Below are 24,536 nucleotides of genomic sequence, written 5' to 3' on the forward strand. Positions count from 1 at the left end.
GAGAGAGATTGGAATTTGTGTGTTCAGTCTTTTAAAAAAAAGCAGGTTTCAAATGTTTACAGAGCATTTACATAGTATTGTTGACTTTGCACAAAAGCAGTTTTCTGCACAAACAAAGTCCCTCAAGGACTCGAGCGGCACTTTCACACCGAGTTAAGTAAGAGGGCATAGCGGTACATTGCACACAATTTTTTTGGTATTCCTGTACTTAGATGTATGATGTGACCTTTGAGACAAAAAGCCTGTTGACTTTAAGGAGGACACTCCATAGTTCTCTTTAATAAGTTACTATGTATTTGTTATGTGTGGGCTGGTCAGCAAAGCCTCAGAGATCACCGCAGAAGGGAACACTGTGACCACGTTCGGAAATCACTAACCAGCTGCAAGGCCTTTCAATGGCACAATGTTTGAGCTGGGGGGAGAGAAAGGGAGGAGAGAGGAGGCTCCAAGGGACGCAGGGACTGTGCTGCCCTCATAATTGAGCTAAAGGTTCATTAGATTCTCAGGTTTCGTCCCTCGTGCCAGCTTCACTGTTGAGCCGTAACGGCAAAGTTGATGAAGATGTTTCGTGCCCGATTTATGAATTTGCATGCATTATGTAAGGCTGCAGGCCCCAAAAAAAAAAAAAATAAAAAACATTAACAGATGACTGAGTGAAAGTAAAAAACAAACACTCAAACACCTGCTCAGACCACACAAACAACCCGAGGTAACCAGGACGAGATGTTAAAACAATACACACAACAGGCAGCATTCTCATCAACTAGCTCCTATTCCAATATTTCTACCCAAACACCAGAATTACACATTAAAAACAATAAAACATAATAAAATATATCATGTAGTCTCATTTTGTCCCCCACAGAGTCCAAAACCTACAAATACTCAGTTCACTATTATGTAAGTGATGAAAGCAGCAAACTTCTCAAGTTTGAGAACCAGCGTCCCATCAAAGATTTTTTAAAACTCTCAGCTGTTAAAGTAGTTTGCAGATATAGTGACTATTTGTTGACGGTGGAAACACCAGCCGTAAGTGACAGACTTCACATCCTGTGCCTAACCAAGTCTGATATCTGCTGTTTGATTTTTTAGAAAGTTTTCAATAAACCAAAGAAACATTCAAACTGAACGGCACTACTTATACTTCTTAAAATTAGATAGAGATATAAAATAAATTAAAGTGTCTTTTTTTTTTTTACCTTGATGACGCACCGGAGGGAGACCCAATGGAAACTGCCCGCCATGCACAAACTACCCCCTCTGTTTCTCTTAATCTCCTCTCTCAGGTGAACACAAGGTGCACCTTCTTATCTCCCCCCTCACTCGACTTGTCGCTTGTCGCTCTACTACTAAAGCACACACCAACCACCTCAACACACAACAACAACACCACACACGAACACACCTAAAGCTAAGCCAGCCCAGCTAAAGTGCATAGTAGGAGTAAATGTTGCAACCATGTGATTTAGTGAGACCTTTCTCCGGGCCCGCTCAGCCACATCAGATTAATGACATCAGAGTTAATGTGAACTTGAGGTGGAGCAGCTTTCCAAACTGCAAATAATTCCCTTTATCAGTCTCACTTTAAACCCGGCTTGTTTTAATGTGGAATTTGGAGCGCAGAATAAGTCATCTTTGTGTTTGAGTTTTCCCATTCCTGTTACACAACACTGAGTCATTGCTTAAGCTGGAGAACCAGAGAGTCAGACAGACAGAGAGAGAGAGAGAGAGAGGGATCTAAAAAAGATCACCTTGAACGAGGTGAGTGTCCCTGATGTTTTGCATGGGTTGCGTGAAATCACAGAGTGAATGGATGCTTACTTTGCAAGTTTGGTCACCAGTCAAATGACCTGAGATTAGGCCACCTGAGGATGTACGTGCAGGGGGTGTAAACCCAGTGTGTGAGACATTTTCCCGTCCAGCTCCAAAGTCTTATGTTATTCCTTTCCTTTGGTTTTTTCGATGACAGCATGTTGGAGTTTGTGTAAGGGTCTGATGCCAAGATGGGATTAATGACAAGAATGTGGAAAGTTACAGAACTGTTTCTGTAACAGTTAGCAAGCTGCTGCTGGGTCAGCCATTAATCAAAACCTCAGAGCTTAAGAAAGAGACACCAAATGAAATGTGAATAAAACATCTGGATACAAACACTAAATGCAATGGTTGCATTTACAAGTATGTTTTAAGAAGACATTCGTAGGTATTGTACTTGAGTATTTATCATGCTACTTTAGACCTCTATATACTACAAAACACACGATAACATCTGATTAATTATAACATATACTGATGTGAGGCCAAAGTGGTAGCTATCCAATAAACAGATGTGTGTAGGAACTCTCTTACACCCTCAGATTAATCTTGTGACACACACTGGAGGTGGCTGACCCAGGTTGGTCACTCCTGAACAACCAGTATATAAAGCACTCACCTTAACCAGCTACAGTTAAATACTACTTACACATATAACCTTTTATAAATTTATGGTAAAAGGGTATTAGTACTGTTTTGTATGGTTAAAGTCGCTTTGTATTGCAAACTTTATCATATAAGTACACATACTCTGTTTGCCATCTAACTGACATGATAACACCTTTAGAATGCCTAAAAAAATAAAGTTCTGAATTATTACTGTACAATTAACAGTCTCTAACATAAAAACACTTCTTTATCCTGTTCAGATTCCTTAAAAAATGACATATAAATAAAGGTTATGCCATGAAATATAAGTTTAGTATGTGTTTTAAATAGCATAGTTCACTGTCTTTTACACTTTTTTATATTCATATTTTTTTACAGTGTAATCATGTAATATATTAATAATAAACTATACAGAATAAAGATAAATAATAAAGTCTGCCTTAAACCTTACTTGTCCTATTTTAACCGTTTCTAATGTTTGTAATTTTTGTTAATTTGTACTTTTTGTTTGTTTTGTGTTATTTGCTGTTCACTCTTATTTATGTAAGGATGGAATAAAATGTATTATTATTTTAAAAGAAGTAATTTAATAATATAATGTAATCCATTTCTCTCCAGAAGAATACAACACTCTGTACTTTTACTTTGACACGCATGGACTTTATTAGTGTTAAGGATCGGAGGGGTACTTCTTCCGCCGCCTTGGTGCTGCAGCGCCCTCTAGCGATCCACCAATAGCATGCGGCAGTCAGCACGGCGGCATCTGATTGGTCGATCCTCCAGGCAGCGAGTGTAACACTCCTCTCTTATTGGCTCCTTCTCGTAACGTGTCACAAACAGTGAAACGCGGATGGTGATTTTAAACCTGTTAATTAAACCTGTTAATTAAACCCGTTAATTAAACCCGTGATGGAGACATAAGGTGTGTGGTGTCTGCACAGGTGAAGACAACATGACGGTAAGTCTGTTTCAGTCTGCTGCGTGACGTCATGTCCAGTCGCTGTGGAATAAAGAAAAAATGTTTTATTTTGTTTATTATATTTATATGCTCTCGGGTCAGACTCTCGTGTGTCACCTGTCACACAGGGACACACAGTTTGTCCCTGTGCAGCTGATGCTGCAGTGCATGAGGAAAAACACGTGACGGTCTGAGAAGAGCAGAGACAGATATTAATATATATAACTGTGTTTAGAGGTTAACTCCTGATAACACCTGCACTAAAACAGATTGCATGAGTGCATTGTGCATATATATACAGCCCAATCTGACTGCAATGGTTTATCCTTATGTAGTCTATATTATTTTATATGTTACTTTATATAGTTTTCTGTTTGCAATGGTTGATTTTGTGGCTGCATGTTTGCACATGTTGCATCACACATCTATCAAATCGATCAATTTTTTTGTATAGCCCAAAGTCTCTGGGGCTTTACAATCTGTACAGGGAGTGACACCCTCAGTTCGAGTGTGGAGAACTTTTAACGAGAAAAAATGTGGAAGAAACCTCAGAGAGCCCACAAGGAGGGATCCCTCTCCCAGGACGGACAGACGTGCAAGATGTCACAGAACAAATCAACACAAAACATATTGTACAATTACAATGCAGTAGTAGCAGTGGAACCTGTATGTGTTGATTTGTTTTCTTCAGCAGAACCTTCAGAACCTTCCCATCGACATACAGACCAGCAAACTCCTGGGTAAGTCGAACAACACACACAACAAAAAAAAACATGCTGTTACTGTAAACTGAGCGTTTGTGTTCTCTAACCGTCTCCCTCCAACGGGATCACAGAATCGAATCGGTCACACAAGGTGACTCAAACGATGCCACGATCCACCGCGGTGCGTTAGCTGTTTAATTGTTCCGTGTCCACAGACTGGCTGCTGGATCGGCGTCACTGTAATCTGAAATGGCAGAGCGCGTCAAAGAGATCAGAGAGAAGATCAACGCCGCCATCCAGACATGCCGGAGAACGAGGAGATCCAGCAGCTCCTCTCCGGCTTTGTAGGTCCCTTCGAACCCCACATCACCTGTATTAGTACATGTTTGTCACATGGCTGAACTTCTCCGTCCTCTGTGTGAATGCTTCTTTGTTTTTATTGATAGACATTCACTACTTCCACTGCTGGATAGTGGAGATACTGAAGGGAACGAGGCGTCCTCCAAGAACATCTTTGGCAGATATTCATCTCAGAGGTGAAGGTGAGAGAAGATTTCTCTTTGTGCGTTCCTCTACTCTGAACTGCTAAGGACCATCCTAAAACTTAGATTTTAATTGTCTTTTCTGTTTTTTACAGGATTGGCAAGAGATTGTGTCTCTTTATGAGGTCGATAATCTCTATTTGGGTAAGTATAGACATCACCAAGAAGACCCAAAGATACCGTTTTCTAAATGATGGAAACATTTTGTTGCTGCTGCTCAGATTACTTCTGCATCATTATTATAATTAGATATGTGGAAACATCATCCAGCTATAGAAACAAAATAAGTGCATGAATAGAGTCTTTTTTAATAAACAAAATCTGTTTGTGTGTCCCAGCGGAGGTGGCCAGTTTGCTGACTCGCAATGTGAGCTATGAAGGTCCGGCTCTGAGGAAGCAGCTGGCCAAAGCCCAGCAGCTGCAGCAGGAGCTGAGCAGGCGGGAAGTGGAGTGCCAGAGCTCAGCCGCAGACCTGAGGGAACGCTACTATGCCGCGTGCAAACAGTACGGCATCACGGTAAGTGCTGGAACCTGCACATCTGCAACCCTGAGAGCGTTCAAACACAGAAAACCTCCACGGAGACCGTGCAGTGTTCAACAGACATGATGCTCACTCTGACTGTTTCACAGGGAGACAATGTGGCTCGTGAGCTTCAGGCTCTGGTCAAAGACTTACCAGCTGTTCTTGATGAAGTCGGGAAGGATGCAGCCAAATTAGAGAAGCAAATCCAGTTTTATACAGCCTTCACAAACTTTGTATGTGAGTGGTAAGTATGCTCTATGTTCCTGGCTTAAACATTGCTCAGTCTCGCGTAGAACACGTGTTCTCAGTAAACATACATGTCCCTAATATAAATACAACTGTCTGTTCTTTTGAACCATAAAAAAACATGGGAAGTATTCACCTTTTTCCACACGAGCTCATGTGTCGTTATATTTGTAGGTCTGAGCCGGTCCTTCCCACGCTGACATTTGCCCAGAAGAGAGGAAACGTGACTTTTTATGAATGGAGAACGGGGAAAGTCCCCACTGTCGTCGAGAGGCCAGCTGCGGAAGAAGCAGCTCCTGATACAGCCACAGATGATGCGGTCGGTTTGAGTGTTTCTATGATGTGTAATAATCAGAAACACACTGTTTAACTGTGTCACTTACGTAAATGTTTTGATCTTATTTCACGTTTTTATTCATATTATCACTGTAACCAAATGGATTTATGGTGTGGCAGCTCTGTGCTACTGTGAGATATTCATCAAATAGTTGAAATGATTATATAATAACTGACTTTGTGTTTGTGTATTGTCTGCTTTAGATTGATTGGGGTGACTTTGGTACAGGTGCAGCTACCCAGGATGTCATCACAGTGGAGGATGGGGTAGACTGGGGTATCAGTCTGGAGCCGAGTTCTGAGGTGAGGCACCTGAACAGGTCTGCATGTTGATGTTATGTACATAGTTTGTCTTCCCCCTTTAACTTTTGATATGTAGATATTCAAATTAAGAATGTATCGACTGACGACAGCAGCTCGGGTTCGATTTCAGCCAGCAGTTGAAATGTATAAATTCTGCAAACAATAGGTGTTAACCAGCATTTAGTTGAAGAATCAGGTGTAAAGTGGTGTTGATGGAGTGGTACTTGAGTTCATCACACAGAAAAGACTCTAATGTCCAAACGTCTCTGTCCGTCTCCCTCAACAGGACGCAGCTGCTGGTGGTATTGACTGGGGTGACAGTGAAGCCGCTCCCATTGAAATTGAAGTTGTAGACGCGGGAACAGACTGTAATTACTTTGTATAGATCTGCATCATGAGCCCACAGTGTATCACATGCTCAGCTGTTTAAATGCCATGACGTGTGTGTGTGTGTGTGTGTCATCGTGTAGGTCCTGAGGGCGTGGCGAGGGGCGAGGATGCTTTAACAATACTGGAGAACTCTCAGTCACGCAGCCTGTTCATCGACGAGCTGATGGAGGTAAAGACTACGGTCGTCTGGTGTCAGAGACCCCTTTTATTGGTTCATCCATTTGATTTAGGTTCCTAAGACCCGGCAACTTATTTTTGTCCCACCAAAACTTAAAAATATTCAGTTTACAGTGAGACAGAGAGACAGAAAAACTGAACAAACTGAAACAAGTCTATGAATTTCAAACTTCTGAGATATGGAAACAGTTATTTTGTACATTTTGACATTAATATATGGATACCTAATACTGCTATAAGCCATATTTTCGTATTAACAATAGAGGAAATGATGAAGTGAAAGAGGAAACCTGCAGTGATGAACACACAGAATTATCACCTGACACTGTCGTTCCCCTCAGCTCATCTCGGCACATTGTTTTGGTTTTCCAGCTCTGAGACTTCAGTTTCGGTTCACGCTCACCGCTTTAGTCGTGTCACCTTCAGCTGTTTTCAGCACAAAGTAATCGTACACTACCCTGAAGCATTTAGCTGCTAAAGAGGCTCGTGAGTTGAACAAACAGAGCTCGAAGGAGAATAAATATTACATCTGTCAGGTGGCCACAAACACGTATGAGTAAATCGTCATGTCTGCTTCATGTGTCAATAAGTTTTCCAACAAGTTATCGACTTAGTGAAGAGAAGTCAGTATTATTTTTACACTTTGTTTTTGCTGCTCCCAAGTGGCTAAAAAGAGGAGTTGCAGGCTTCAGTGAGCTTTTTCAAAACTGGAAACACAAAAGATATTAGTAACAGTGATCACTGTGATTGTTTTAACTTGAATTGTTTTAACCAGTTACAGAAAAGTAGACTATTAATAATTGTGCGATAAAAGGTTATCTGAAGGAGCTCCACCATGTTTCCTGTGATATTTGATATTTTGGGTAGTATCTGCATGATAGATTAGATCATGTGTCAGTTTTATCTCACACAGCTGACTGCCGGTTTCATGTCTTCGTACAGCTGGAAGCGTTCCTAACCCAGCGCGTGAACGAGATGGGAGAGGAGGGCGATGTGGTCGCTATGAGCCAGTTCCAGCTGGCCCCTTCTGTCATCCAAGGCCAATCCCGTGAACATATTCGGGAGATGCTGTCAGAGGTGCAGGACCTTCTGGGACGGCTCACTTCTCTGCGGATGCAGCACCTGTTTATGATCCAGGCCTCGCCGCGGTATGCAGCCATATGTCTGATCCTCATAGTGTCCGTCATGTTGTCAATGCACACAATCCGATGTAACTTAAGCAACGACCCAGACATTTGACATAGACATAAAGGGACAGAGGATGAGAATGAACCATTGCTTTGTTTGTATGTAACGTGTTGTAGGTATGTCGAGCGAGTGACGGAGGTGCTGAGACAGAAGCTGAAGCAGGCGGACATTCTGGTACTGAAGGGTGCCACGATGGTGGAGAAAAGGCAGGAAGCCCTAGAGGAGCAGTCCAGGCTGGAGCCTCGTGTCGACCTGCTGGCAGGATGCACCCGGGAACTCCAGAAACTGGTATTGGATTACTATTTCAATTTATTTCTGTTCACAGGGTGGGAAATCTGCCAGCTCTCTGAAAAGAGAAGGTTGAGCAGCATTTTTCTCTTCTTCCCACCTCTCACAGTGAACGTAAGCTTCAGATTCTATGAACATTTACAGCTGCAGATTAAAGGAATACATGTTGTACACAGGGCGCATAATTAATATACTCAAGTATTATTATTACAGTAATTCTGATCTGATTGTTACTTGTTTTGTTTTTTTTGCAGATTCAAGCTGACGTTTCAAAGAAATACCACAACAGGCCCGTCAACCTGATGGGGGTTAATATATAGTGAGAATATTTCATGTCATGATCCACTTGCAGAAATAAAAGTGGTGTTTAATTTTAGGTCTTGTGTGTTTCTTTACGTTTTCTGGATTAACACTGAGAAAGAAACATTTGACATATTAGACGTGTGAAAGCTGGATGTATAAAATCTATAAATGTTTTTACTGCAGAGATCATTTTGTTTTATCAAATATTAACTCTTTTTTTTTTTACTTCATTAGAATATGTATTATATAAAGACAGAACAAAGGCGAGAGACAGGTTGTTTTATATATAAAACAAATAAAGTACTTACTATTGCATATTAAATAAAGTAAGACTTAATCTCCAAGTACATTTTCAGAAAGGTACAAATAAACCTGCTTAAATTAATTATATACACACACATTTGTTATTGTTGATAATCTTAAGAGACTATGTACAATACATACAATATAGCTACATGTACTAATATATTTACACATTTTGAGTTTTAGATTCAAGAGATTTAATAGTTATAATAATAATTTTAAATAACATTTTCTTTCTGTCACCAAGGACACCGTGCAATAAATGAGAGTAGACAGCAAATAACAGAAGCAAACAAGAAGAACCATAAAAGTATTTTTAAAATTACAAGAATACAACATTAAAAACAGGTTAATATTGTTAATATTATTGTCATAAAAACACATGGCTTATATAGAAATGCAATTCTTATTTTGCTGGTACAAAAAAAGCATTAAAAAGCCTCTGAATATATTAAAAATATGACTTTATTATTATAATATCTCCAGTTTGGGGGGTTTCAGTCGGCTGATGAAAGTTGTGTGAGGTAGTTTTTTCTAAATCTGAACTAAAAAATATATATTATATTAAAATATATATATAAATATATAATATATATAAATATATTAAAAATATGACTTTATTATTATAATATCTCCAGTCTGGGTGGGTTTCAGTCAGCTGATGAAAGCTGTGTGAAGTAGTTTTTTCTAAATCTGAACAAAAAAAAAATATATATATTAAAATATTTATATATACTAATAGAAAATATATATATAATATATAAATATATTAAAATATGACTTTATTATTATTATCTCTTCAGTTTTGTGGGTTTTCAGTCGGCTGATGAAAGTTGTGTGAATTAGTTTTTTCTAAATCTGAACCTAAAAAATATATAAAAATATTTATATATAAATTAATATATATAAATTATTAAAAATATGACTTTATTATTTATATCTCAGTTTTGGGGGGTTTCAGTCGGCTGATGAAATTGTGAAGTAGTTTTTTCTAAATCTGAACAAAAAAAAAATATTAATTAATTAATATATTTATATATAAATATATTAAAAATATGACTTATTATTATAATATCTCCAGTTTTGGGGGATTTCAGTCGGCTGATGAAAGCTGTGTGAAGTAGTTTTTTCTAAACTGAATAAAAAATATATATATATATATATAATATATTAAATATATTAAAATATGACTATTATTTATATATCTCCCAAGTTTTGGGGGGTTTCAGTCGGCTGATGACAAGCTGTGTGAAGTAGTTTTTTCAAATCTGAATAAAAAAATATTATATTAATATATATATATATAATATATATATAAATATATTAAAAATATGACTTTATTGTTATAACATCTCCAGTTTTGGGGGTTTCAGTCGGCTGATGAAAGCTTGCCACTAGAATGTTCTGCGCATGCTCAGTGCGAAAGCGTGTTTTGGTGTCAAGCGGCGCTGCTAACGGCTAGCCGGGCCGAGCTAGCGGTTTTTTGCAAGTCATGGTGGGCCAGTGAGCGAGGCGAGGCTGGGGAATGAAGCACCGGACAACACCGCGGAGCTCCTGGATCTGACGCCGCTCTCCTCTGCCTGTTCGTGGGTTGATCGTGGGCTTTTGTTCTGTGTTTTTCTAAAGCAGGAGGGCATGAGGACACGGCTGCAAAACCTTCACGCGTGAGTTTTAAATCAATGTTTTCAATTGAGAAATGCGTGAGCCGACACACGGACTGTGCGGGGCGGGGGGGGTGGAAATCACGGCGACAGCTAACACGAGCGTACACACGCGTGTTTGCGTGGTGTTTATTCACGTGTTTACTCTGCGTGTGAGTGTTTTATTTAACACTTTACAAAAGTAGTTTACGATTCAGTTAGCATCCCAGGCTAGCCTCGGGAGTTCCTGTAGTAGTTTAGCTCACTAAGCCCCGCCTTCGCTTTATTCTCATTGGCCGGGAGTTGCTGGACTCATGTGTCGTCACCGTGCTGGACGGACGCGATTGGCCGCGCGAGTCGGTCACTCGTCTTTTCACCACTTGTTGCTAGGGAGATTGTTTGATGCTAACGGAAGTAGTAGGTAGTCCCCCCCCCACTAAAAACACAAATACAGGAGGTTAGCTGTCACTTTTTCAGGGCAAACAGCTGATCGGCTGTTTTATTAACGCGTATTTAAAGTCTAAACTCAAAGGTAGCTGTCATAATAAGGACGCGGAGCGGAGGGAGGGACCGTGCCCGCCCGCCTAACGCTGCCGTCGGTGCCTGTGCTAGCCAGCCGGAGCTTTCTCGACTCTCTCATTCACCTTCAGCAGCCACCCACGAGAAGTAGTTGTCCTGACGAAGGGTGGGGTGATGCCTCACAGCTCCGTGTTCATCATCTCTTCTTCTGGAAACATGCGATCACTCCTTCTTCTCCTTCTTCTCTAGTCTCTTTTCTGAGAGGATGGAGTGTTTGCATCCTTTTTTATTTTTGTGTTCGTTACCATGTGCTTAATTCAAACGTAGGTAGGTAATGCTGCTGTTTCTTAAAAAAAGGGGTGTTGGGACTGATGGAGCTTTAAAATGTTGTTTCTCGTTTGTTTCCATCAGGACCGGGAGGATGAGAAACCTATGAAGAACAAAGCCCTGAGCACAAACTGGACTCTGTCAGAGTGGAAACCCCGTCTCGGATCTTACATGCCTTCCTCCTGAAGACCCCTCGCCTCCCCCTCGCTGGTCTTTAACCACTTTTTTTTTTTTTTCATGTATACGCGCGCGGAAGCATCGATCCGAGGTAGTCGGCCCCGTTTTTGTTTTTATTTTTTACTTTCACCTTTTGTTCCGTTGTAAAGAAATGCTTTACCTGAAAAAGTACTTCACAGAGGGCCTGATTCAGTTCACCATCCTTCTGAGTCTCATTGGGGTGCGGGTGGACGTTGACACCTATCTAAGCAATCAGCTGCCCCCACTGAGAGAGATCATCCTGGGCCCTAGCTCAGCCTACACCCAGACACAGTTTCACAACCTGCGCAACACGCTGGACGGCTATGGCATCCATCCAAAGAGTGTGGACCTCGACCATTTCTTCACCACTCGACGGCTGCTGAACCAGGTGCGCCAGCTGGATCGCCTCTCCGTGCCCAGTACCGAGCTCAACACCTGGCTAGTGCATCGTGACTCTGAGACTGTGGTGTCCACCAGCAGCCAGTCCAGCATCACCCTGGACAATGGGGCCGGCCTAGAGGACGTTAACAACCCTGACGCTACCCCGGCCATGAGGGGAGGAAGCGGAGCACCTGAATCCACGTACAACCTGAACACAGCGGACAGCAGCCTGGGAGCTGTGGCCCCCGAGGGCAACCAGGAGCAAGGCAGCAGGGATGGCAACGATGACCTCACCAAAGAGGTACTGCAGCTCGTTTGAACACCTGGGCAGCATCTGTCAAAAGGAGGAGGCCGACACCTCCTTTTGACGGGTTGCTCGCTGTCACACATTCATGCTCAAATAAACCCAGCAGTTGAGAAATTAAATGTTAAATTGCATTTCTCGACCGGTCTAATTTACTGGCAAACAATTCAGCCAAGTAACAATCATCATCAGATGTTAATAAATCAATCCTACGTACTATAAAAGTAGCACGAGTCGTAACATGTACGCTGAGTTTAGACGGGGTTACAAAGTATTGTTCGTGATCCACAGCCCTAGTGTTTTAACAGTGTCAGATATTTTTAGTCAAACCGGTCGAGTCGCATTCGTTACAGCTGTTAGCAGCTGTATTCTGTTCAGTCTTCTTTAATTCACGCTCTTAAAACTGCACGAAACCCAAAAACCCACAGCTCATTTATTTTTAAAACGTTTCCACCCGTGATAGTTTATTGTTGTTTTTTTAAAATGAATTTACCATTTCAGTCCTCGCACACGATCATATTGGTGCCGCTGACTTTTCTTTTTTCATTGTTGGGCTGTAATGAACTGAGACTTCTTTCTGATCACATGATGATCACCATGTCAGAGTGTTTATGTCATGGTTTCATCATCTGACTCCATTTCTGTTACACGATCTGCCAGGCTCTCCTGCCAAAATTAGCCTGGTTATAGCAGATGAACAGTCTATAAGTTTATTTAAGTCAATCATTTCACTCATAAATAGCCCAGATAGATTGGGTTTCATTTGCACTGATTATGAGCTAGGTTTCATTACAACTACCTGGTTATTAAAGTAACTTTTCTCTGCACAGGGCCATTTTTCAATGGTTGCTATATGTTTTCCCAGGACATTGACCTGATTGACATCCTATGGCGACAGGACATCGACCTTGGCGCAGGAAGAGAAGTGTTCAACTACAGCAACCGTCAGAAGGAGAGCGAGGAGGAGAAGCCCAGCCCGCATGAAAACAAAGACAGGAATGAGGAACAGGAGAGCTGGAGAAATGGAGTAAACTTACAAGGAGCTCAGCCGGTGGATGGGGAGACGGGAGAGAGCATTCCAGAGCAGGTTTGTCGACTGAACGCGCCTCCACGTTTGCGGCGTTTCTTCCGGTGGGAGATCGAACGTTTAACCGTCGTGTAGCACATAAAAAGAAAATAGGAACTCGGGAGCGGCACACTGGTGATAAAAGATTTTATCTCCTGAATATGACTCTTTAATTTACATGCAGACATTTTCTTTTCACCGTTTGTCCCCAAAAAAATGACGTTCTCCTCTGAAGAGGCTCGGTTTGAATTCCTCTCATTGTTGAGTCCCAGCAGCCGACGAACGAGTTAGAGCTCATAAATCACGCTGCTGCAGTTTGAAGCTATGCCGAGCTTTGTTCATGCTCGTTTCACGAAACATTTTTGAGTTATATTTATTTCAGGGCTTGTCATACAAGAGAATTTTCCAGTGGCCCAGCGGCCAATCAGAATTGTCAGCCGCAGTGACACGTGCAGCACACCCAGTGCTGGTATCCGTGACGTTTTAATGAACTAACCCGAACCGATGATCTCCTTTTTATTGGCTCGTCTGCGGCAGCTGAGCATTATCCAAGCGAATACAGAAACAGTTCGAGAATCTAATGTCCAGTTCATTTGGGCTGCTGTGAAAGCTGCCAATCAGACTCAAGAAGCACCGCCCGAGCTGACGGAGGGTCTCGGCCCGCTGCGGTCGGTGCTGTCGTTTAGCTTCTGAGTGGATGTGGTTCATTTGTGGCGTGAAAGCGAAGCACGCCGACCACAGGACCGTGTGACAGAAGATAGATCTGATTTTAGTCATGCAAGATCATTTTGTAACTATGGTAACATGCACATCACAGTGCGAGCGCGAGGGTCCATGAAAGAGTTCAAACAGACGTCTCGAGCTCGTTTCGTACTCTGAGACTAAACATGTCAAAGAGTTACCTGTCACAACGTGAACGTGACGTGAACACAAACCAGACCAGAGCTAAAAGGAAACCGGTCTGGCCCAATAAACCGAAACCACAAAGTCTGAAAGTTTCTGAAAAGAATCGCTAATTCTTTTTCACTGATTAATCTGATCACTGACTAATCCTTTGCTTGATTTAATCAGTTAGTTTTTTGGTCCAGAAAATGTCACAAAGTTGTTGATAACAACAAATACCGTATTTTCACGACCATAAGGCGCACCGTACGAAAAGGCGCAGTCTACACACACATAGGGCGCACCGCCCTACAACAACACACACACAAGCATACAAGTGTGCGTATTTAACAATAGAGCGGGAGCAAAACTGAGTTTGATTGTGCTTTATTTAAGTCTTTATTACAAAGTACTAACATTTTTTAAGCACATTACCACAGCACACATTAGCACATTACCGATAATCGTCATTAATCAAACCCATCGAAGTCCTCATCCTCCGTTTCTGAATTAAACAGCTGCACTAAGTCAAATATGCCAGTTCCACTTTCTTCGCTGTCAGAGTCACTTTCCGTGCCGTGCGGCCCCTCGGAAATGATGTCGGCTTTGGCGAAAGCTCGAACAACAGTGCCAGTAGACACGTTAGCCCACGCATCTACAATCCATCCATCCGGCGCTGCCTGCCACTCTTTGTGAAACTGTCGTCTCCATCGGTCATCCATCGCTCCCACGCCGCTCGCAGCCTTACTTTGAACGGCCGGTTCACACCGATGTCCAGCGGTTGGAGTTCCTTTGTCAGACCTTCCGGAATAACAGCAAGTGCAGCGTTCATTTGTTTCACTTCTTTTTTCACATCGGCTGTGAGATGGGCACGTTGTTCTCAACACAGGTTTAACAACACACATAGGGCGCACTGCACGATAGGGCGCGCCGCACATTTTGAAAAAAATATAAGACGTTTATATGCCCCTTATGGTCGTGAAAATACGGTACATAAAAACAAAAGGTGTCGTCCTCAAATGTCTGCAACCCAAAGATAGTCACGTTCCTGTCCTAGAGGACCAAAGGAAACAGAAAGTATTCAGTTTTTATTTGATTTCTTTCTATGAAAAAAGACGATCAAATCAGTTAGTAACTAACTGACCTATCGTTGCAGCTTGTCACTGTGTTGGTATCTCTTTTTTGTTGCTCTTCAGCTCCCGGGTATCGGCTCACAGACTTCACTGTCTCTACAGGAATGCTTGAGGCTGTTAGAGGCCACGTTCCCTTTCGGAGAAGAGTCTGAGGTAACATAAATGTTGTTGTTGTTGCACGCATCGTAAATCTAAAGAGAATAAAGCGGTTACAGTGTTCCTGCTTTGTGTATTCAATCAGTTTCCAGCGCCGGTCGTCACCCCGGAAATAGTCTCCAATGAAGAAGCTCCGTCTACGTCTCAGGGCCTTCCTCTAGCACCACAGCTGCCCCCAGCAGAGCCGCAGTTAGACCTGGAGCAGCAGTGGCAAGATATAATGGCCATCATGGAGCTACAAGTATGTGCGATGTTCCGTATTTAGCACAGAAATGTGTTTAAATAACCCGACCCTAACAGATTCTTTCTGTTCGAAGGCGATGGAAGTGAACAACACTTCGCTCCAGTCCAACTCCAGCAGTGTCGACGGCACAAGTGGGACAACCGAGTCGAACCCAGGGGGGAACTTTGAACTTTCTACTGGCTCCACACCGGTAAACCAGGATGTCAGCCTTCACCAGGCCTCCCTCCCCAGCTGCAGCCAAGACTTCCCCCAGATGTTCAATCCCCAGTTGGACTCTATCAGCATCACCCCGAGAACCACCATGCCCAGACTTTCTTCCAGCAACTCCAGCAACATCAACTCCACGTTCGGAGCCACTAACCTGACCGGGATCTTTCTCCCGCCACACATCAACAGTTCTAGTAACAACATAACATCCACGCCTATCCTGCCCGACCCGTTCAGCACCCTGCTGGAGGAGTCCATGCTCGATGAGATCAGCCTGCTGGACCTCGCCATGGAGGAGGGCTTCAGCCAGGCGCAAGCTTCCCAGTTGGAGGATGAGCTTGATTCAGATTCTGGTCTTTCTTTGGACTCCAGCCACAGCCCAGCCTCCCCGAGCAGCTCCGAGACATCCTGCTCTTCTGCAGCGTCTTCCTCGTCAACGTCCGCCACCTTCTCGGAGGAGGGAGCTGTGGGGTACAGCACCGACTCCGAGGTTGCCACCGCGGAGACGGAGGAGGGTGCTGTCGGAGGCTATCAGCCTGGGTATAGTAAGCTCTGCCGTATGAGCTATCAGGACCCCTCCCAGTTCCATGGCCTCCCTCAGCTCGACGGCATCAGCCACAATCATACGTACAACCTGCCACTTTCCTCCGCCTTCTCCGAGCACCCAGAGCTCCCCATCTCAACCGGGAAGAAGACTGTCCGCGACAAGCAGCACTCGAAGCTTCAGCCTCATCAGGACTTGCTCGACAAGCACGCAAGCCGCGACGAACGCCGCGCCCGGGCCATGAAGATCCCGTTCTCCAACGAAAAGATCATCAACCTGCCCGTCGAAGAGTTCAACGAGCTTCTAGCCAAGCACCACCTGAGCGAAGCCCAGCTGGCCCTCATCCGCGACATCCGCAGGCGCGGCAAGAACAAGATGGCGGCGCAGAACTGCCGCAAGCGCAAGCTGGACACCATCATCAACCTGGAGCAGGGAGTCCAAGACCTGAGGCGCGACAAGGCCCGCCTGCTGAAGGAGAAGATGGAGTTCATCCGCTCCCTCCGGCAGATGAAGCAGAAGATGCAAAGCCTCTACCAAGAGGTGTTCACTCAGCTACGGGACGAGGAGGGCCGGCCCTATCCTCCCAGCGAGTACTCGCTGCAGTACAGCGCCGACGGCAGCGTGCTGATCATGCCCCGCGGCGTGACGACTGCCGAGCAGAACCGTAAGCCCGAGAAAAAACAAAAAGACAAAAAGAAGTGAGGGCGGCAGAACTGCTGTTTATTCTATAACTTTGCTAAATCAATAAGAAAGATTTCTGCAGATGCAAGAGAGATGTCCTTTTTTCCTTTAAGAAGATTCTGGTGAGTAGAAAAATGGCATTGTTGACTACTCTTCCTGCATTAGTTTCTCCCTTTTCATTCTGTTCCTACATTATTTTCCCGGAAACGACTTTGAAGCAGAAGTAGCTCTTCGTTTGAGTACTGATATTTCATTATTTAGACGGGGGAAAACGATTAAGCAAGGAGAGGAGGAGGGATATAAAAGGACACAAAACGAGCTATTAGAAAAATTTTAGCTGCTCTGGATCCTTTTTGCACCAAAACCACTGAGGACGGAGAAGATTCGTAGGGTGAAACAAAGGGACTGGCGTGGAGAGTTAAAGAACACTGTCGCTGTTGGAATACCTATGCACGGAAGGATTTAAAGGACTGGTCCGATCACACCCCCACCCTGGAGACTTCCGGTGATTCTCACGGTCACTGAGGCTTTTAAGTTGCAAATCTTCAGGCGAAGAACGTCGTCTACGAGTTGTGAGAGAGTTTAGATACCAAAGGTTCAAGAAAGTCCATCATTTTAGGATGCCATTAACACCTTTACTAACCAAAGGTTGTATGGTGCACATCACTCGACCCGAACACATCTTAAACGCTCAAGCGCTGCACTCTAACCCTGTAGGTTTGTATCGCAAATTTGCAGTTTTCGAGTCAGTTTTTTGTCGGTCGCATCCGAGTTTTAGAAGAGAAACGGAGAGAGAGCGAGAGCGAGGGGGGGTTTGATAATGTGGAAGGAGGATGTTGAGACGAGAAGGAGTCAGAGGCTGAGTGTTCCCGGGCTGGCCACTGCTGAAAGAGGCCCGGAGGTGAAGTCCTGCAAGAGGAGCAGATGGATGTTTTTAGGGAGGAGGCACACTGCATTGCTAAATGTATCAACTTCCTTATAAATTACACATAGCACTGTAATTTGTCTTTAAAAAGGCTTGGCTATATGCATTTTGCCGTGTCTGTCGCTATTCCTTCGCTGCAGGTTTAAATACGGGAGCTGCGTTTAGGAAGGCTCTTATTAACTGTTCATAATCTGTAGTATAAGCAAGGTTATAGGTCTAGCCACATCAGCTTTATGTGAAAGTCTACACCCTTTTTATTTTTTTATTTGTTCAACTTTAACTTCACGCGGAGCCTGTAATCACAAGAGGAATTCAAGATACTGTGATCAGCCGGGAGCTGACGGAGAGAGGCCGTCACAGATCGAGCCTCCACGTTATTCGGACGCCTCGTTCAACACGTCAGCTTCAGAAACAGGCTCGGTCGTCGCCGTGGTGTAAGCGATCTCCCGTCGAAGTAACTCATTTGCCAACGTTTCCCAACACCAACGCCACCGGAGGCAATTTTTTTTTTAAACTGCTGTAAAAGCCGAAGCTTTGGCTTAAATACTACAAATCCAACGTTTTGTTTTTGTTTTACGTTTTTGTGTCGATGACAAAGTGAGCCAAATTATTACACGAGATGAAAAACAAAAGAAGTTATTTGAACGTGTGACATGACGGCGTGTGTTGTGGCCACTTTGACTTGAACGCCTTTTTTATTTCACGGTGATCTCGTCACCTTCACGTTAAACGTTTTGAGAGCGCGAGAGAGAGATTCTCGAAGTAGAAGTGCTATTACTCTGTCTGTTGGAGCGAGGTCTGTCAGTACGTGTTAACATCACCCTCCTTTTTTTAAAAACCAGAAAACAGAAAATAGGTCAGTCGTTGCAGCTGAGATAGCACTTTAGGCTAGAATATTTACAAGAGGCTGAAATAGAACTCGCAACATTAAGATGATGTCCAAAAAAAATAGTTTTGAAAGGAGAAATTTGTCCTCATTAAATGTGATATTCAGGCATGAAACTCTGGTTAACATTCACTTCAGTGTAACCCAGTGAGACACAGACTATTTAGTACTGCTACTACTTAGTGCACTTTCTTTTTTTTTTGTTTTGTCGTCGTCTGTCTCGTTCTGTAAATATTTTCATGTTTGTGTTCGTCATGATTTTATGTAGTTTGTCCCAAAACAAAAAACAAAACAAAAAAAATATGTCTCCATAACAGTCTCACCCTCTGCTTTGAGTTTGGATGTAGTTCCCTCTGTTTTGAGATATTTGCTGGCAATCAAGAGTTGTTTTTATTGATTAATAAAGTGTTTTTATTTTCACCTGTGACTCTTGTGTTCTAGTTGTCATGAATAGTAAATTTAAATATGAAAATCTGCTTCTCGGAGAGAGCCGTGAATAATCAAAATCAGGTTTTAGAGCGGCAGAAAATTAAGATTTGTTTACTAGTTTATTGGAATGATCATTAGTCGCAGCCTTCCTCTGTTATATTATTAAAAGTGACACGAGCGTGAAACGGCACGGTAACAAAAAGTGGTTTATTCATCAAAACCGACAAGCAAGACATGTTAATGAAAAACACTACAAAGATTACCAACTGAAATCACTGAACAGGGTTCATAACCGTACACCGAACAAGTCCTACGGAAAAACAGCTAAAGTGAACACAGTTTTGCCCGCAAAAGCACCGAGGAATCAATTTAACAAAAAAAAAAAAAATATATATATATAATATAAAAAAAGAGATGGCACTTACTGAAATAAAAACATCACTGATACAATGTCATAGCAAGATGACCGAGCACTGGACCAATATCGTGTGATTAAAAACGATACTGAAGGAGTCGAAGAGCTTTCTTCGAAACCGGACTGGGTTCTGAGATTTAACACTGCGCTGTTCGTTTCGTTTGGGTTTTGTCAAGCAAATCTGAAGCATATTTACAATTACATTATATCCGGATAAAAGTAGAACCGAACGCGTGATACTACACCAAAAAGACGAATGAATTCAATGGTGTCTTGCTTGTCTCCTCCCGCCCCGTCCCGTCCCCAAACCCTCTTTCCAAGTTCAAAACTACAGTTTCTTTCCGTCTCCCCACCCCGCCCCGTCGCTCCGTGTTAGTTCTTGTCTTCTTTTTTCTCGTCTTCGGTCGGATACGAGTGCCAAGTGAGTCTCTCCTCGTAGAAGGAGATGACCACCTGCGGACACTTCACGTTGGCCTCCTTGGCGGGCACCAGGTCGGCTTCGTCAGAGTTTTTCCTGCACAGACAGAAAAAAATAAAAAAGCGACAAATTCAGACTTCTGGCACGGCTACACGACACATTTTAAATCCCTCGACAACAGAGGGAGGCAGCGACTGAGTCACTGTTCCAGTTTGAACAGCTGCCCAGCTGTGACTGTGCATACGCACCATTTCATGAGAAACATGAGTTCTCCCGTGGAATCTGTGGCGCCGATAATTCTTTCTGGATCGAGCCCTCGAGCGAAGCCCCGTAGCTTCTCTGTCTGAGGATCAAACAACGAAATGCAGCTCAGCGAAATGTACAATATGTCACAGCTAACATCTGGATTTAAAACAAACAGCGCCACAAAAACACGGAGCTGCTGTGCAAGGAGAATGTCTGAAGGTGTCTGTTCATGTGTAGAAATCGGGAAGAAATTGAAGTGTCGCAGCTGAATCCAAATGTCCACACACCGAACTTTATTAAGATTTATTCATAGAATATCAGAAAATAGTGACAAATGTTTGGGGTCTTCAAATATCTTTCAAATACGCTTTAAGAAGCTCGTACCAGCAAATGTTTGACAGCAACTACAATTATTTTTATGAAAACAGCTGCAGAATAATTTTCTGTTGATCCATTAACTGGGTTATGTTTTCATACCGATGTATTTGTACAATAATTAAAGGTTAAACGCTGCCGTCTTGTGTCAATAACGGAACGAGTTTCTGTAGAAGTCTGCACAGGAAGTCCACGAGAACTCTTCCAGACAGCCTGAGAGAGAGAGAGTGCACAGCAGGCATCCCACGTTTAACGGAGGGGAGGGTCAGCCTGTCGCTGGTTCACCGATCCCAAAGTTTGGACATCTTATCCTGTCCTGAAACCATCGTGAGCAGCTGCAGCTCTTCATCTAAACTGTTCAGCTCACAGAAGATGCAGAGGAACGAAACAACACCGGAGCAAAGCAAAGAAAGAAAAATAACAAAACTTTACACTGACAGTTGCAACTTTTTATTAGACATATTCAACATTTTACACATTATCACTGATGAATCATTAATCTGATGCTGGCAGGTGTAAACATACATGCATGTCGGTGTCAGCTGTGAGACATGAACACGACTCTGAACATGACGGCGTATTGAGTGTTTGCACAGGTTAACACTGATATCTAAAAGCCAATATTTAGTCATTGCCAAATCAAAATACGATTAAGATAAGTCGATTTACTTTCAGCCATCACCATGACGATGTGATGTCGGTGCCGATGCTGCTCTCTGCAGAGAATAACTGGATAAAAACAAAGAATCGGGACTTACATCGTCTTTTTTCTTCTTCGTTTTACTTTCATCTCCTTCTGCCTCTCCGGCCGCCTTCCTCTTCCCGTCGTGCGCCGACTTCTGGGACTGCAGAAACTCTGCGATCAGATCTGGACAGTCCAGGTTGTCCTCTGGCTCCCACGTGTTATCTTCTCTGCAACACAAGTTCATACATATATTTTTTAAGAAAAACAGAATTTATGAATTCAATTAATTATTTAGTCGCCTATTAAAATATTCCAACTTTGAAAGCAAGCTCTGATTTAGAGATTTGAGTTTGTGACGACGACACTCACTCAGAGAAGCCTTTCCACTTGAGAAGATACTCCACTCTGCCCTTCACCACCCGCCGGTTCAGGACCTTCTCCACCACGTATTCTTCCTCCTCCTCCTCTTCCTCCGGCACATCGTCCGGCTTCTTTTCCTTCTTCTCGGTCGTCGTCATCTTGCTCTCTGATTAGGTTAGCAACAAGCACATAGTTACTGATCCTGAAGACTCCCACACTTTTAACGACTGAAACTGAAATCTCTCATTGTCTGCCGATGTTGAGATGTTTCTGTTACTTTTCTCTCCACTAAATCATCCTGCAGAGTTTCAAACACATTGCTCCGACTCTTGGACACACACCTTACCGCACAAGGACAAACGTGATACAGAGAAATGTATGTTAGGAAAATAATGAATAATATATTAAACCTTCTGTAACAGTGGGACCATCGTTAGGGGGTTCTGTAGTCACGCTCATACTCATCAGGTAGACCTGGGGACCAGCAGGTTCCTGGTCAACGTCCCGGTCAAGATTGTTGTTGTTGCGTGATGGAAGCAAGCCGGATTTGACGAGGTGTAGAGAGGAGAAAACAGCATTGGGTTCATTGAAAAGATACATGGGTAACAATGAGAGGCAATTAGTGATGTGTCGGTCGTGAACGAGCCGGTTCAAAGAGCCGGCTCTTTTAGGTGAACACAGGGGAGCCGGCATTGAGTTGACAGTAGAAAAAGAAGCAGCATCTGGACCCATTTTTAATTTTTTTTTTTAAAAACAACAACAACAAACAACTGAGGCTGGATGCAGAATTTTGCAAAGCCAAGTGGTCGTATCGAGCAGGATCCACAAACAACCTTTGTGTAGCAGAGTAGTCAGCGCATTCATTCATTGGACGGTTTCAGAGAGTCACAAGCAGACCCTCCAGGAATTCGCGATGTTGCGATTTGCAACTTCAACTTCAATCCCCGTGAATTCAGGCAGTGTTGCAATTTTAACCAATCACCACGATTTGGGCGGGTCAGGGACGGCGTCACAGAGCGGGAGGATCCCCTCGTGGGACCTGGCTGGCCATCGCCGGGCGCATTTTCTCCGCGGCGGTGTGCAGCGACCGGCTCTGGGTTGGGCCTTTCCAAGCCGACCCAGTGCCAGTCGCGGCGGATCAGTACCAAAATACGCAGTATCGCACACCACTAATAAGTGGTGAAAAAAAAGAGCCGACTCTTTTTGGCGCAGCGACTCTTTTTGACTCCGTATTTTGGTACTGATCCGCTGCAACCGGCTCTGGGTCGGCCTAACCGGGCCCTTTCCAAGCCGACCCAGGGCCAGTCGCGGCTCGAACCCAGAGCCGGTCGTGGCGGATCAGTACCAAAATACGCAGTATCGCACACCACTTATAAGTGGTAAAAAGAAGAGCCGACTTTTTTTTTGGAGTCAAATGATCCGACTCCCTAAAAAAAAACGAACTTCCCATCAGTGAAGGGAATGGAGCAGTTTGAGTATGTGTGAGTTCTGCTGCTCTGTCTAAAGTTACCCATGTATCATGACATGTGGAAGTGTGTGTTTATTATTGATCATTGATTAATAATCCAGATGTGTTTAAGGAGGCTGCAACACACACACACACACACACACACACTGTAACACACACATCTAGTTAGTGATGTCTGCTTTAAATGAACACAAACAGGTTTTAACTGATGATGGAGGTGGGGGGTCTCTGTCGGTAACGTTAGCCGGGAAACAGACGCCGAACACGGCACGACAAAAGCCCCGGAGAGAGGGGGGGGGCGTCGGTCTGCAGCCGAGCTCGGTGAGCCTCCTCCTCCATGTTGCCTCCTCGTTAGCAGCCACACACACACACACACACACACACACACACACACACACCGGGCATGTCTGTCCGGTTTATTGTCGTTATTTATCGCTCGCGCATTATACCGCGAAAACGTGTCTCGTGCTAACTAGACGTTAACGTCACGCGCGGCGGTGCTAGTCTTCAACCAACGGCTAAGCTCGTGCACAATCAACCGTTTTTACCGATTGGAGGGAGGAGGTGTTAAAAAAAAAATAAGACAATTAAACTCACCGATGTGACTGAGGTTTTTTTTTTTTTTTTTTTTTAATAAAAGCTCCGCCCGAACCGGATCAAACCGACACACCGGGCTCCGTTACTCGGCGGTAACGTCGCTGTTCGTGTTGTATTTGTTGTCAAAATACCGCTAGCCTCACTAACGTTACACAGAAATGTGTCGTTTCCGCCCCTTCGTCTGGACGGAGAGGAGCAGGAGGAGAGGAGGAGGAGGAGGAGGAGGGGGAGAGAGGAGGAGGGAGGGAGCGCGGCGGAGGAAGGCAGGAGGAGGAGGAGGAGGAGAGAGAGGAGCACAGCGCTGATCCACAGACTGCATGGATTCACTCACCGCAGCAGCGTGACCAGTCCAGGTCATTTACAGATCTGCGGCTGCGCAGAGAGAGCAAACGGCGGACTGGATCCATGGAACGGATTAGATAGATAGATAGATAGATAGATAGATAGATAGATAGATAGATAGATAGATAGATGGATAGATAGATAGATAGATAGATAGATAGATAGATAGATAGATAGATAGATAGAGGGCTGTTTCTAGCTGATTGGGGGCCCTATGAAAGATGCTATTTGGGGTCAGGGGCGCCACCAGGAATTTTGGGCCCCATGACATAAAACTCAAATTGGGCCCCTCTGTGCAGCTGTTGTCCCCACATCTCTAGGACCTGACTACCCCATCAAAAGCTTTACATAACTCTAATCAAAGGCTTGCAACTGTTTTGCATCTTGTAGTTCAATACTAGGACTAGCACAATATTTACTGCTGGT

At 43.6% G+C, this 24,536-nt stretch overlaps 3 protein-coding genes and 1 long non-coding RNA gene across 8 annotated transcripts in view; 3 read left to right on the top strand and 1 right to left on the bottom strand.

Annotated features, from left to right (window-relative positions):
- cdk5rap3 (CDK5 regulatory subunit associated protein 3) overlaps nucleotides 1-8,452 on the top strand; it is a 10,145-nt gene extending 1,693 nt beyond the window's left edge. For both annotated transcript variants that reach the window (XM_019254185.2, XM_019254187.2), the window contains exons 6-14: nucleotides 4,964-5,142; nucleotides 5,256-5,392; nucleotides 5,569-5,713; nucleotides 5,935-6,033; nucleotides 6,320-6,401; nucleotides 6,504-6,592; nucleotides 7,543-7,748; nucleotides 7,905-8,076; nucleotides 8,331-8,452. In XM_019254185.2, coding sequence (XP_019109730.1) covers nucleotides 4,964-5,142; nucleotides 5,256-5,392; nucleotides 5,569-5,713; nucleotides 5,935-6,033; nucleotides 6,320-6,401; nucleotides 6,504-6,592; nucleotides 7,543-7,748; nucleotides 7,905-8,076; nucleotides 8,331-8,396 — 1,175 coding nt within the window. In that variant the 3' untranslated portion in view covers nucleotides 8,397-8,452. The remainder of the gene's footprint in view (nucleotides 1-4,963; nucleotides 5,143-5,255; nucleotides 5,393-5,568; nucleotides 5,714-5,934; nucleotides 6,034-6,319; nucleotides 6,402-6,503; nucleotides 6,593-7,542; nucleotides 7,749-7,904; nucleotides 8,077-8,330) is intronic.
- Nucleotides 3,241-3,905, top strand: LOC113747812 (uncharacterized). The gene is made up of 2 exons (XR_003463909.1): nucleotides 3,241-3,379; nucleotides 3,867-3,905. It is a non-coding gene; the product is annotated as an uncharacterized LOC113747812 (long non-coding RNA).
- A 1,650-nt stretch (nucleotides 8,453-10,102) lies between the features above and the next one.
- On the top strand, nucleotides 10,103-19,195 carry nfe2l1b (nfe2 like bZIP transcription factor 1b). 3 transcript variants are annotated; one of them, XM_027289665.1, is made up of 6 exons: nucleotides 10,103-10,346; nucleotides 11,253-12,048; nucleotides 12,917-13,138; nucleotides 15,196-15,285; nucleotides 15,374-15,529; nucleotides 15,606-19,195. In XM_027289665.1, exons 2-6 carry the CDS (start codon nucleotides 11,497-11,499, stop codon nucleotides 16,983-16,985), a joined length of 2,400 nt encoding a protein of 799 aa, XP_027145466.1. In that variant the 5' UTR covers nucleotides 10,103-10,346; nucleotides 11,253-11,496; the 3' UTR covers nucleotides 16,986-19,195. The 3 variants fall into 3 exon arrangements, with proteins under 3 accessions (XP_027145466.1, XP_027145468.1, XP_027145467.1); XM_027289667.1 differs by having other exon boundaries at nucleotides 15,235-15,285; XM_027289666.1 differs by lacking the exon at nucleotides 10,103-10,346 and adding an exon at nucleotides 10,504-11,168.
- A 201-nt stretch (nucleotides 19,196-19,396) lies between these two features.
- On the bottom strand, nucleotides 19,397-24,141 carry cbx1b (chromobox homolog 1b (HP1 beta homolog Drosophila)). Of its 2 annotated transcripts, none has more exons than XM_027289669.1 (6): nucleotides 24,100-24,141; nucleotides 22,114-22,195; nucleotides 21,713-21,869; nucleotides 21,417-21,570; nucleotides 20,286-20,380; nucleotides 19,397-20,133 (listed from the first exon to the last, which is right to left on the bottom strand). In XM_027289669.1, the coding sequence occupies exons 1-6, from the start codon at nucleotides 24,124-24,126 to the stop codon at nucleotides 19,992-19,994; spliced, it is 657 nt and encodes a 218-aa protein (XP_027145470.1). In that variant the 5' UTR covers nucleotides 24,127-24,141; the 3' UTR covers nucleotides 19,397-19,991. The 2 variants fall into 2 exon arrangements, with proteins under 2 accessions (XP_027145470.1, XP_019109744.1); XM_019254199.2 differs by lacking the exon at nucleotides 24,100-24,141 and adding an exon at nucleotides 23,769-24,008.
- Between the last annotated feature and the right edge of the window lie 395 nt (nucleotides 24,142-24,536).

This window comes from Larimichthys crocea, chromosome XVI (genome assembly GCF_000972845.2).
Source record: "Larimichthys crocea isolate SSNF chromosome XVI, L_crocea_2.0, whole genome shotgun sequence".
Lineage (NCBI taxonomy): Eukaryota > Metazoa > Chordata > Actinopteri > Sciaenidae > Larimichthys > Larimichthys crocea.

Excerpts from the sequence above, each read along its gene's own strand:
- nfe2l1b (XM_027289665.1), top strand. The coding sequence starts at position 11,497 with ATGCTTTACCTGAAAAAGTACTTCACAGAGGGCCTGATTCAGTTCACC. Across the intron at positions 12,049-12,916 it reads ACGATGACCTCACCAAAGAG|GACATTGACCTGATTGACAT; the intron begins GTACTGCAGCTC and ends ATGTTTTCCCAG. Across the intron at positions 13,139-15,195 it reads GAGAGAGCATTCCAGAGCAG|CTCCCGGGTATCGGCTCACA; the intron begins GTTTGTCGACTG and ends GTTGCTCTTCAG.
- cbx1b (XM_027289669.1), bottom strand. The coding sequence starts at position 24,126 with ATGACCTGGACTGGTCACGCTGCTGCG. Across the intron at positions 21,870-22,113 it reads TGGTCCCACTGTTACAGAAG|AGAGCAAGATGACGACGACC; the intron begins GTTTAATATATT and ends TAACCTAATCAG. Across the intron at positions 20,381-21,416 it reads CGAAGAAGAAAAAAGACGAT|ACAGAGAAGCTACGGGGCTT; the intron begins GTAAGTCCCGAT and ends TTTGATCCTCAG.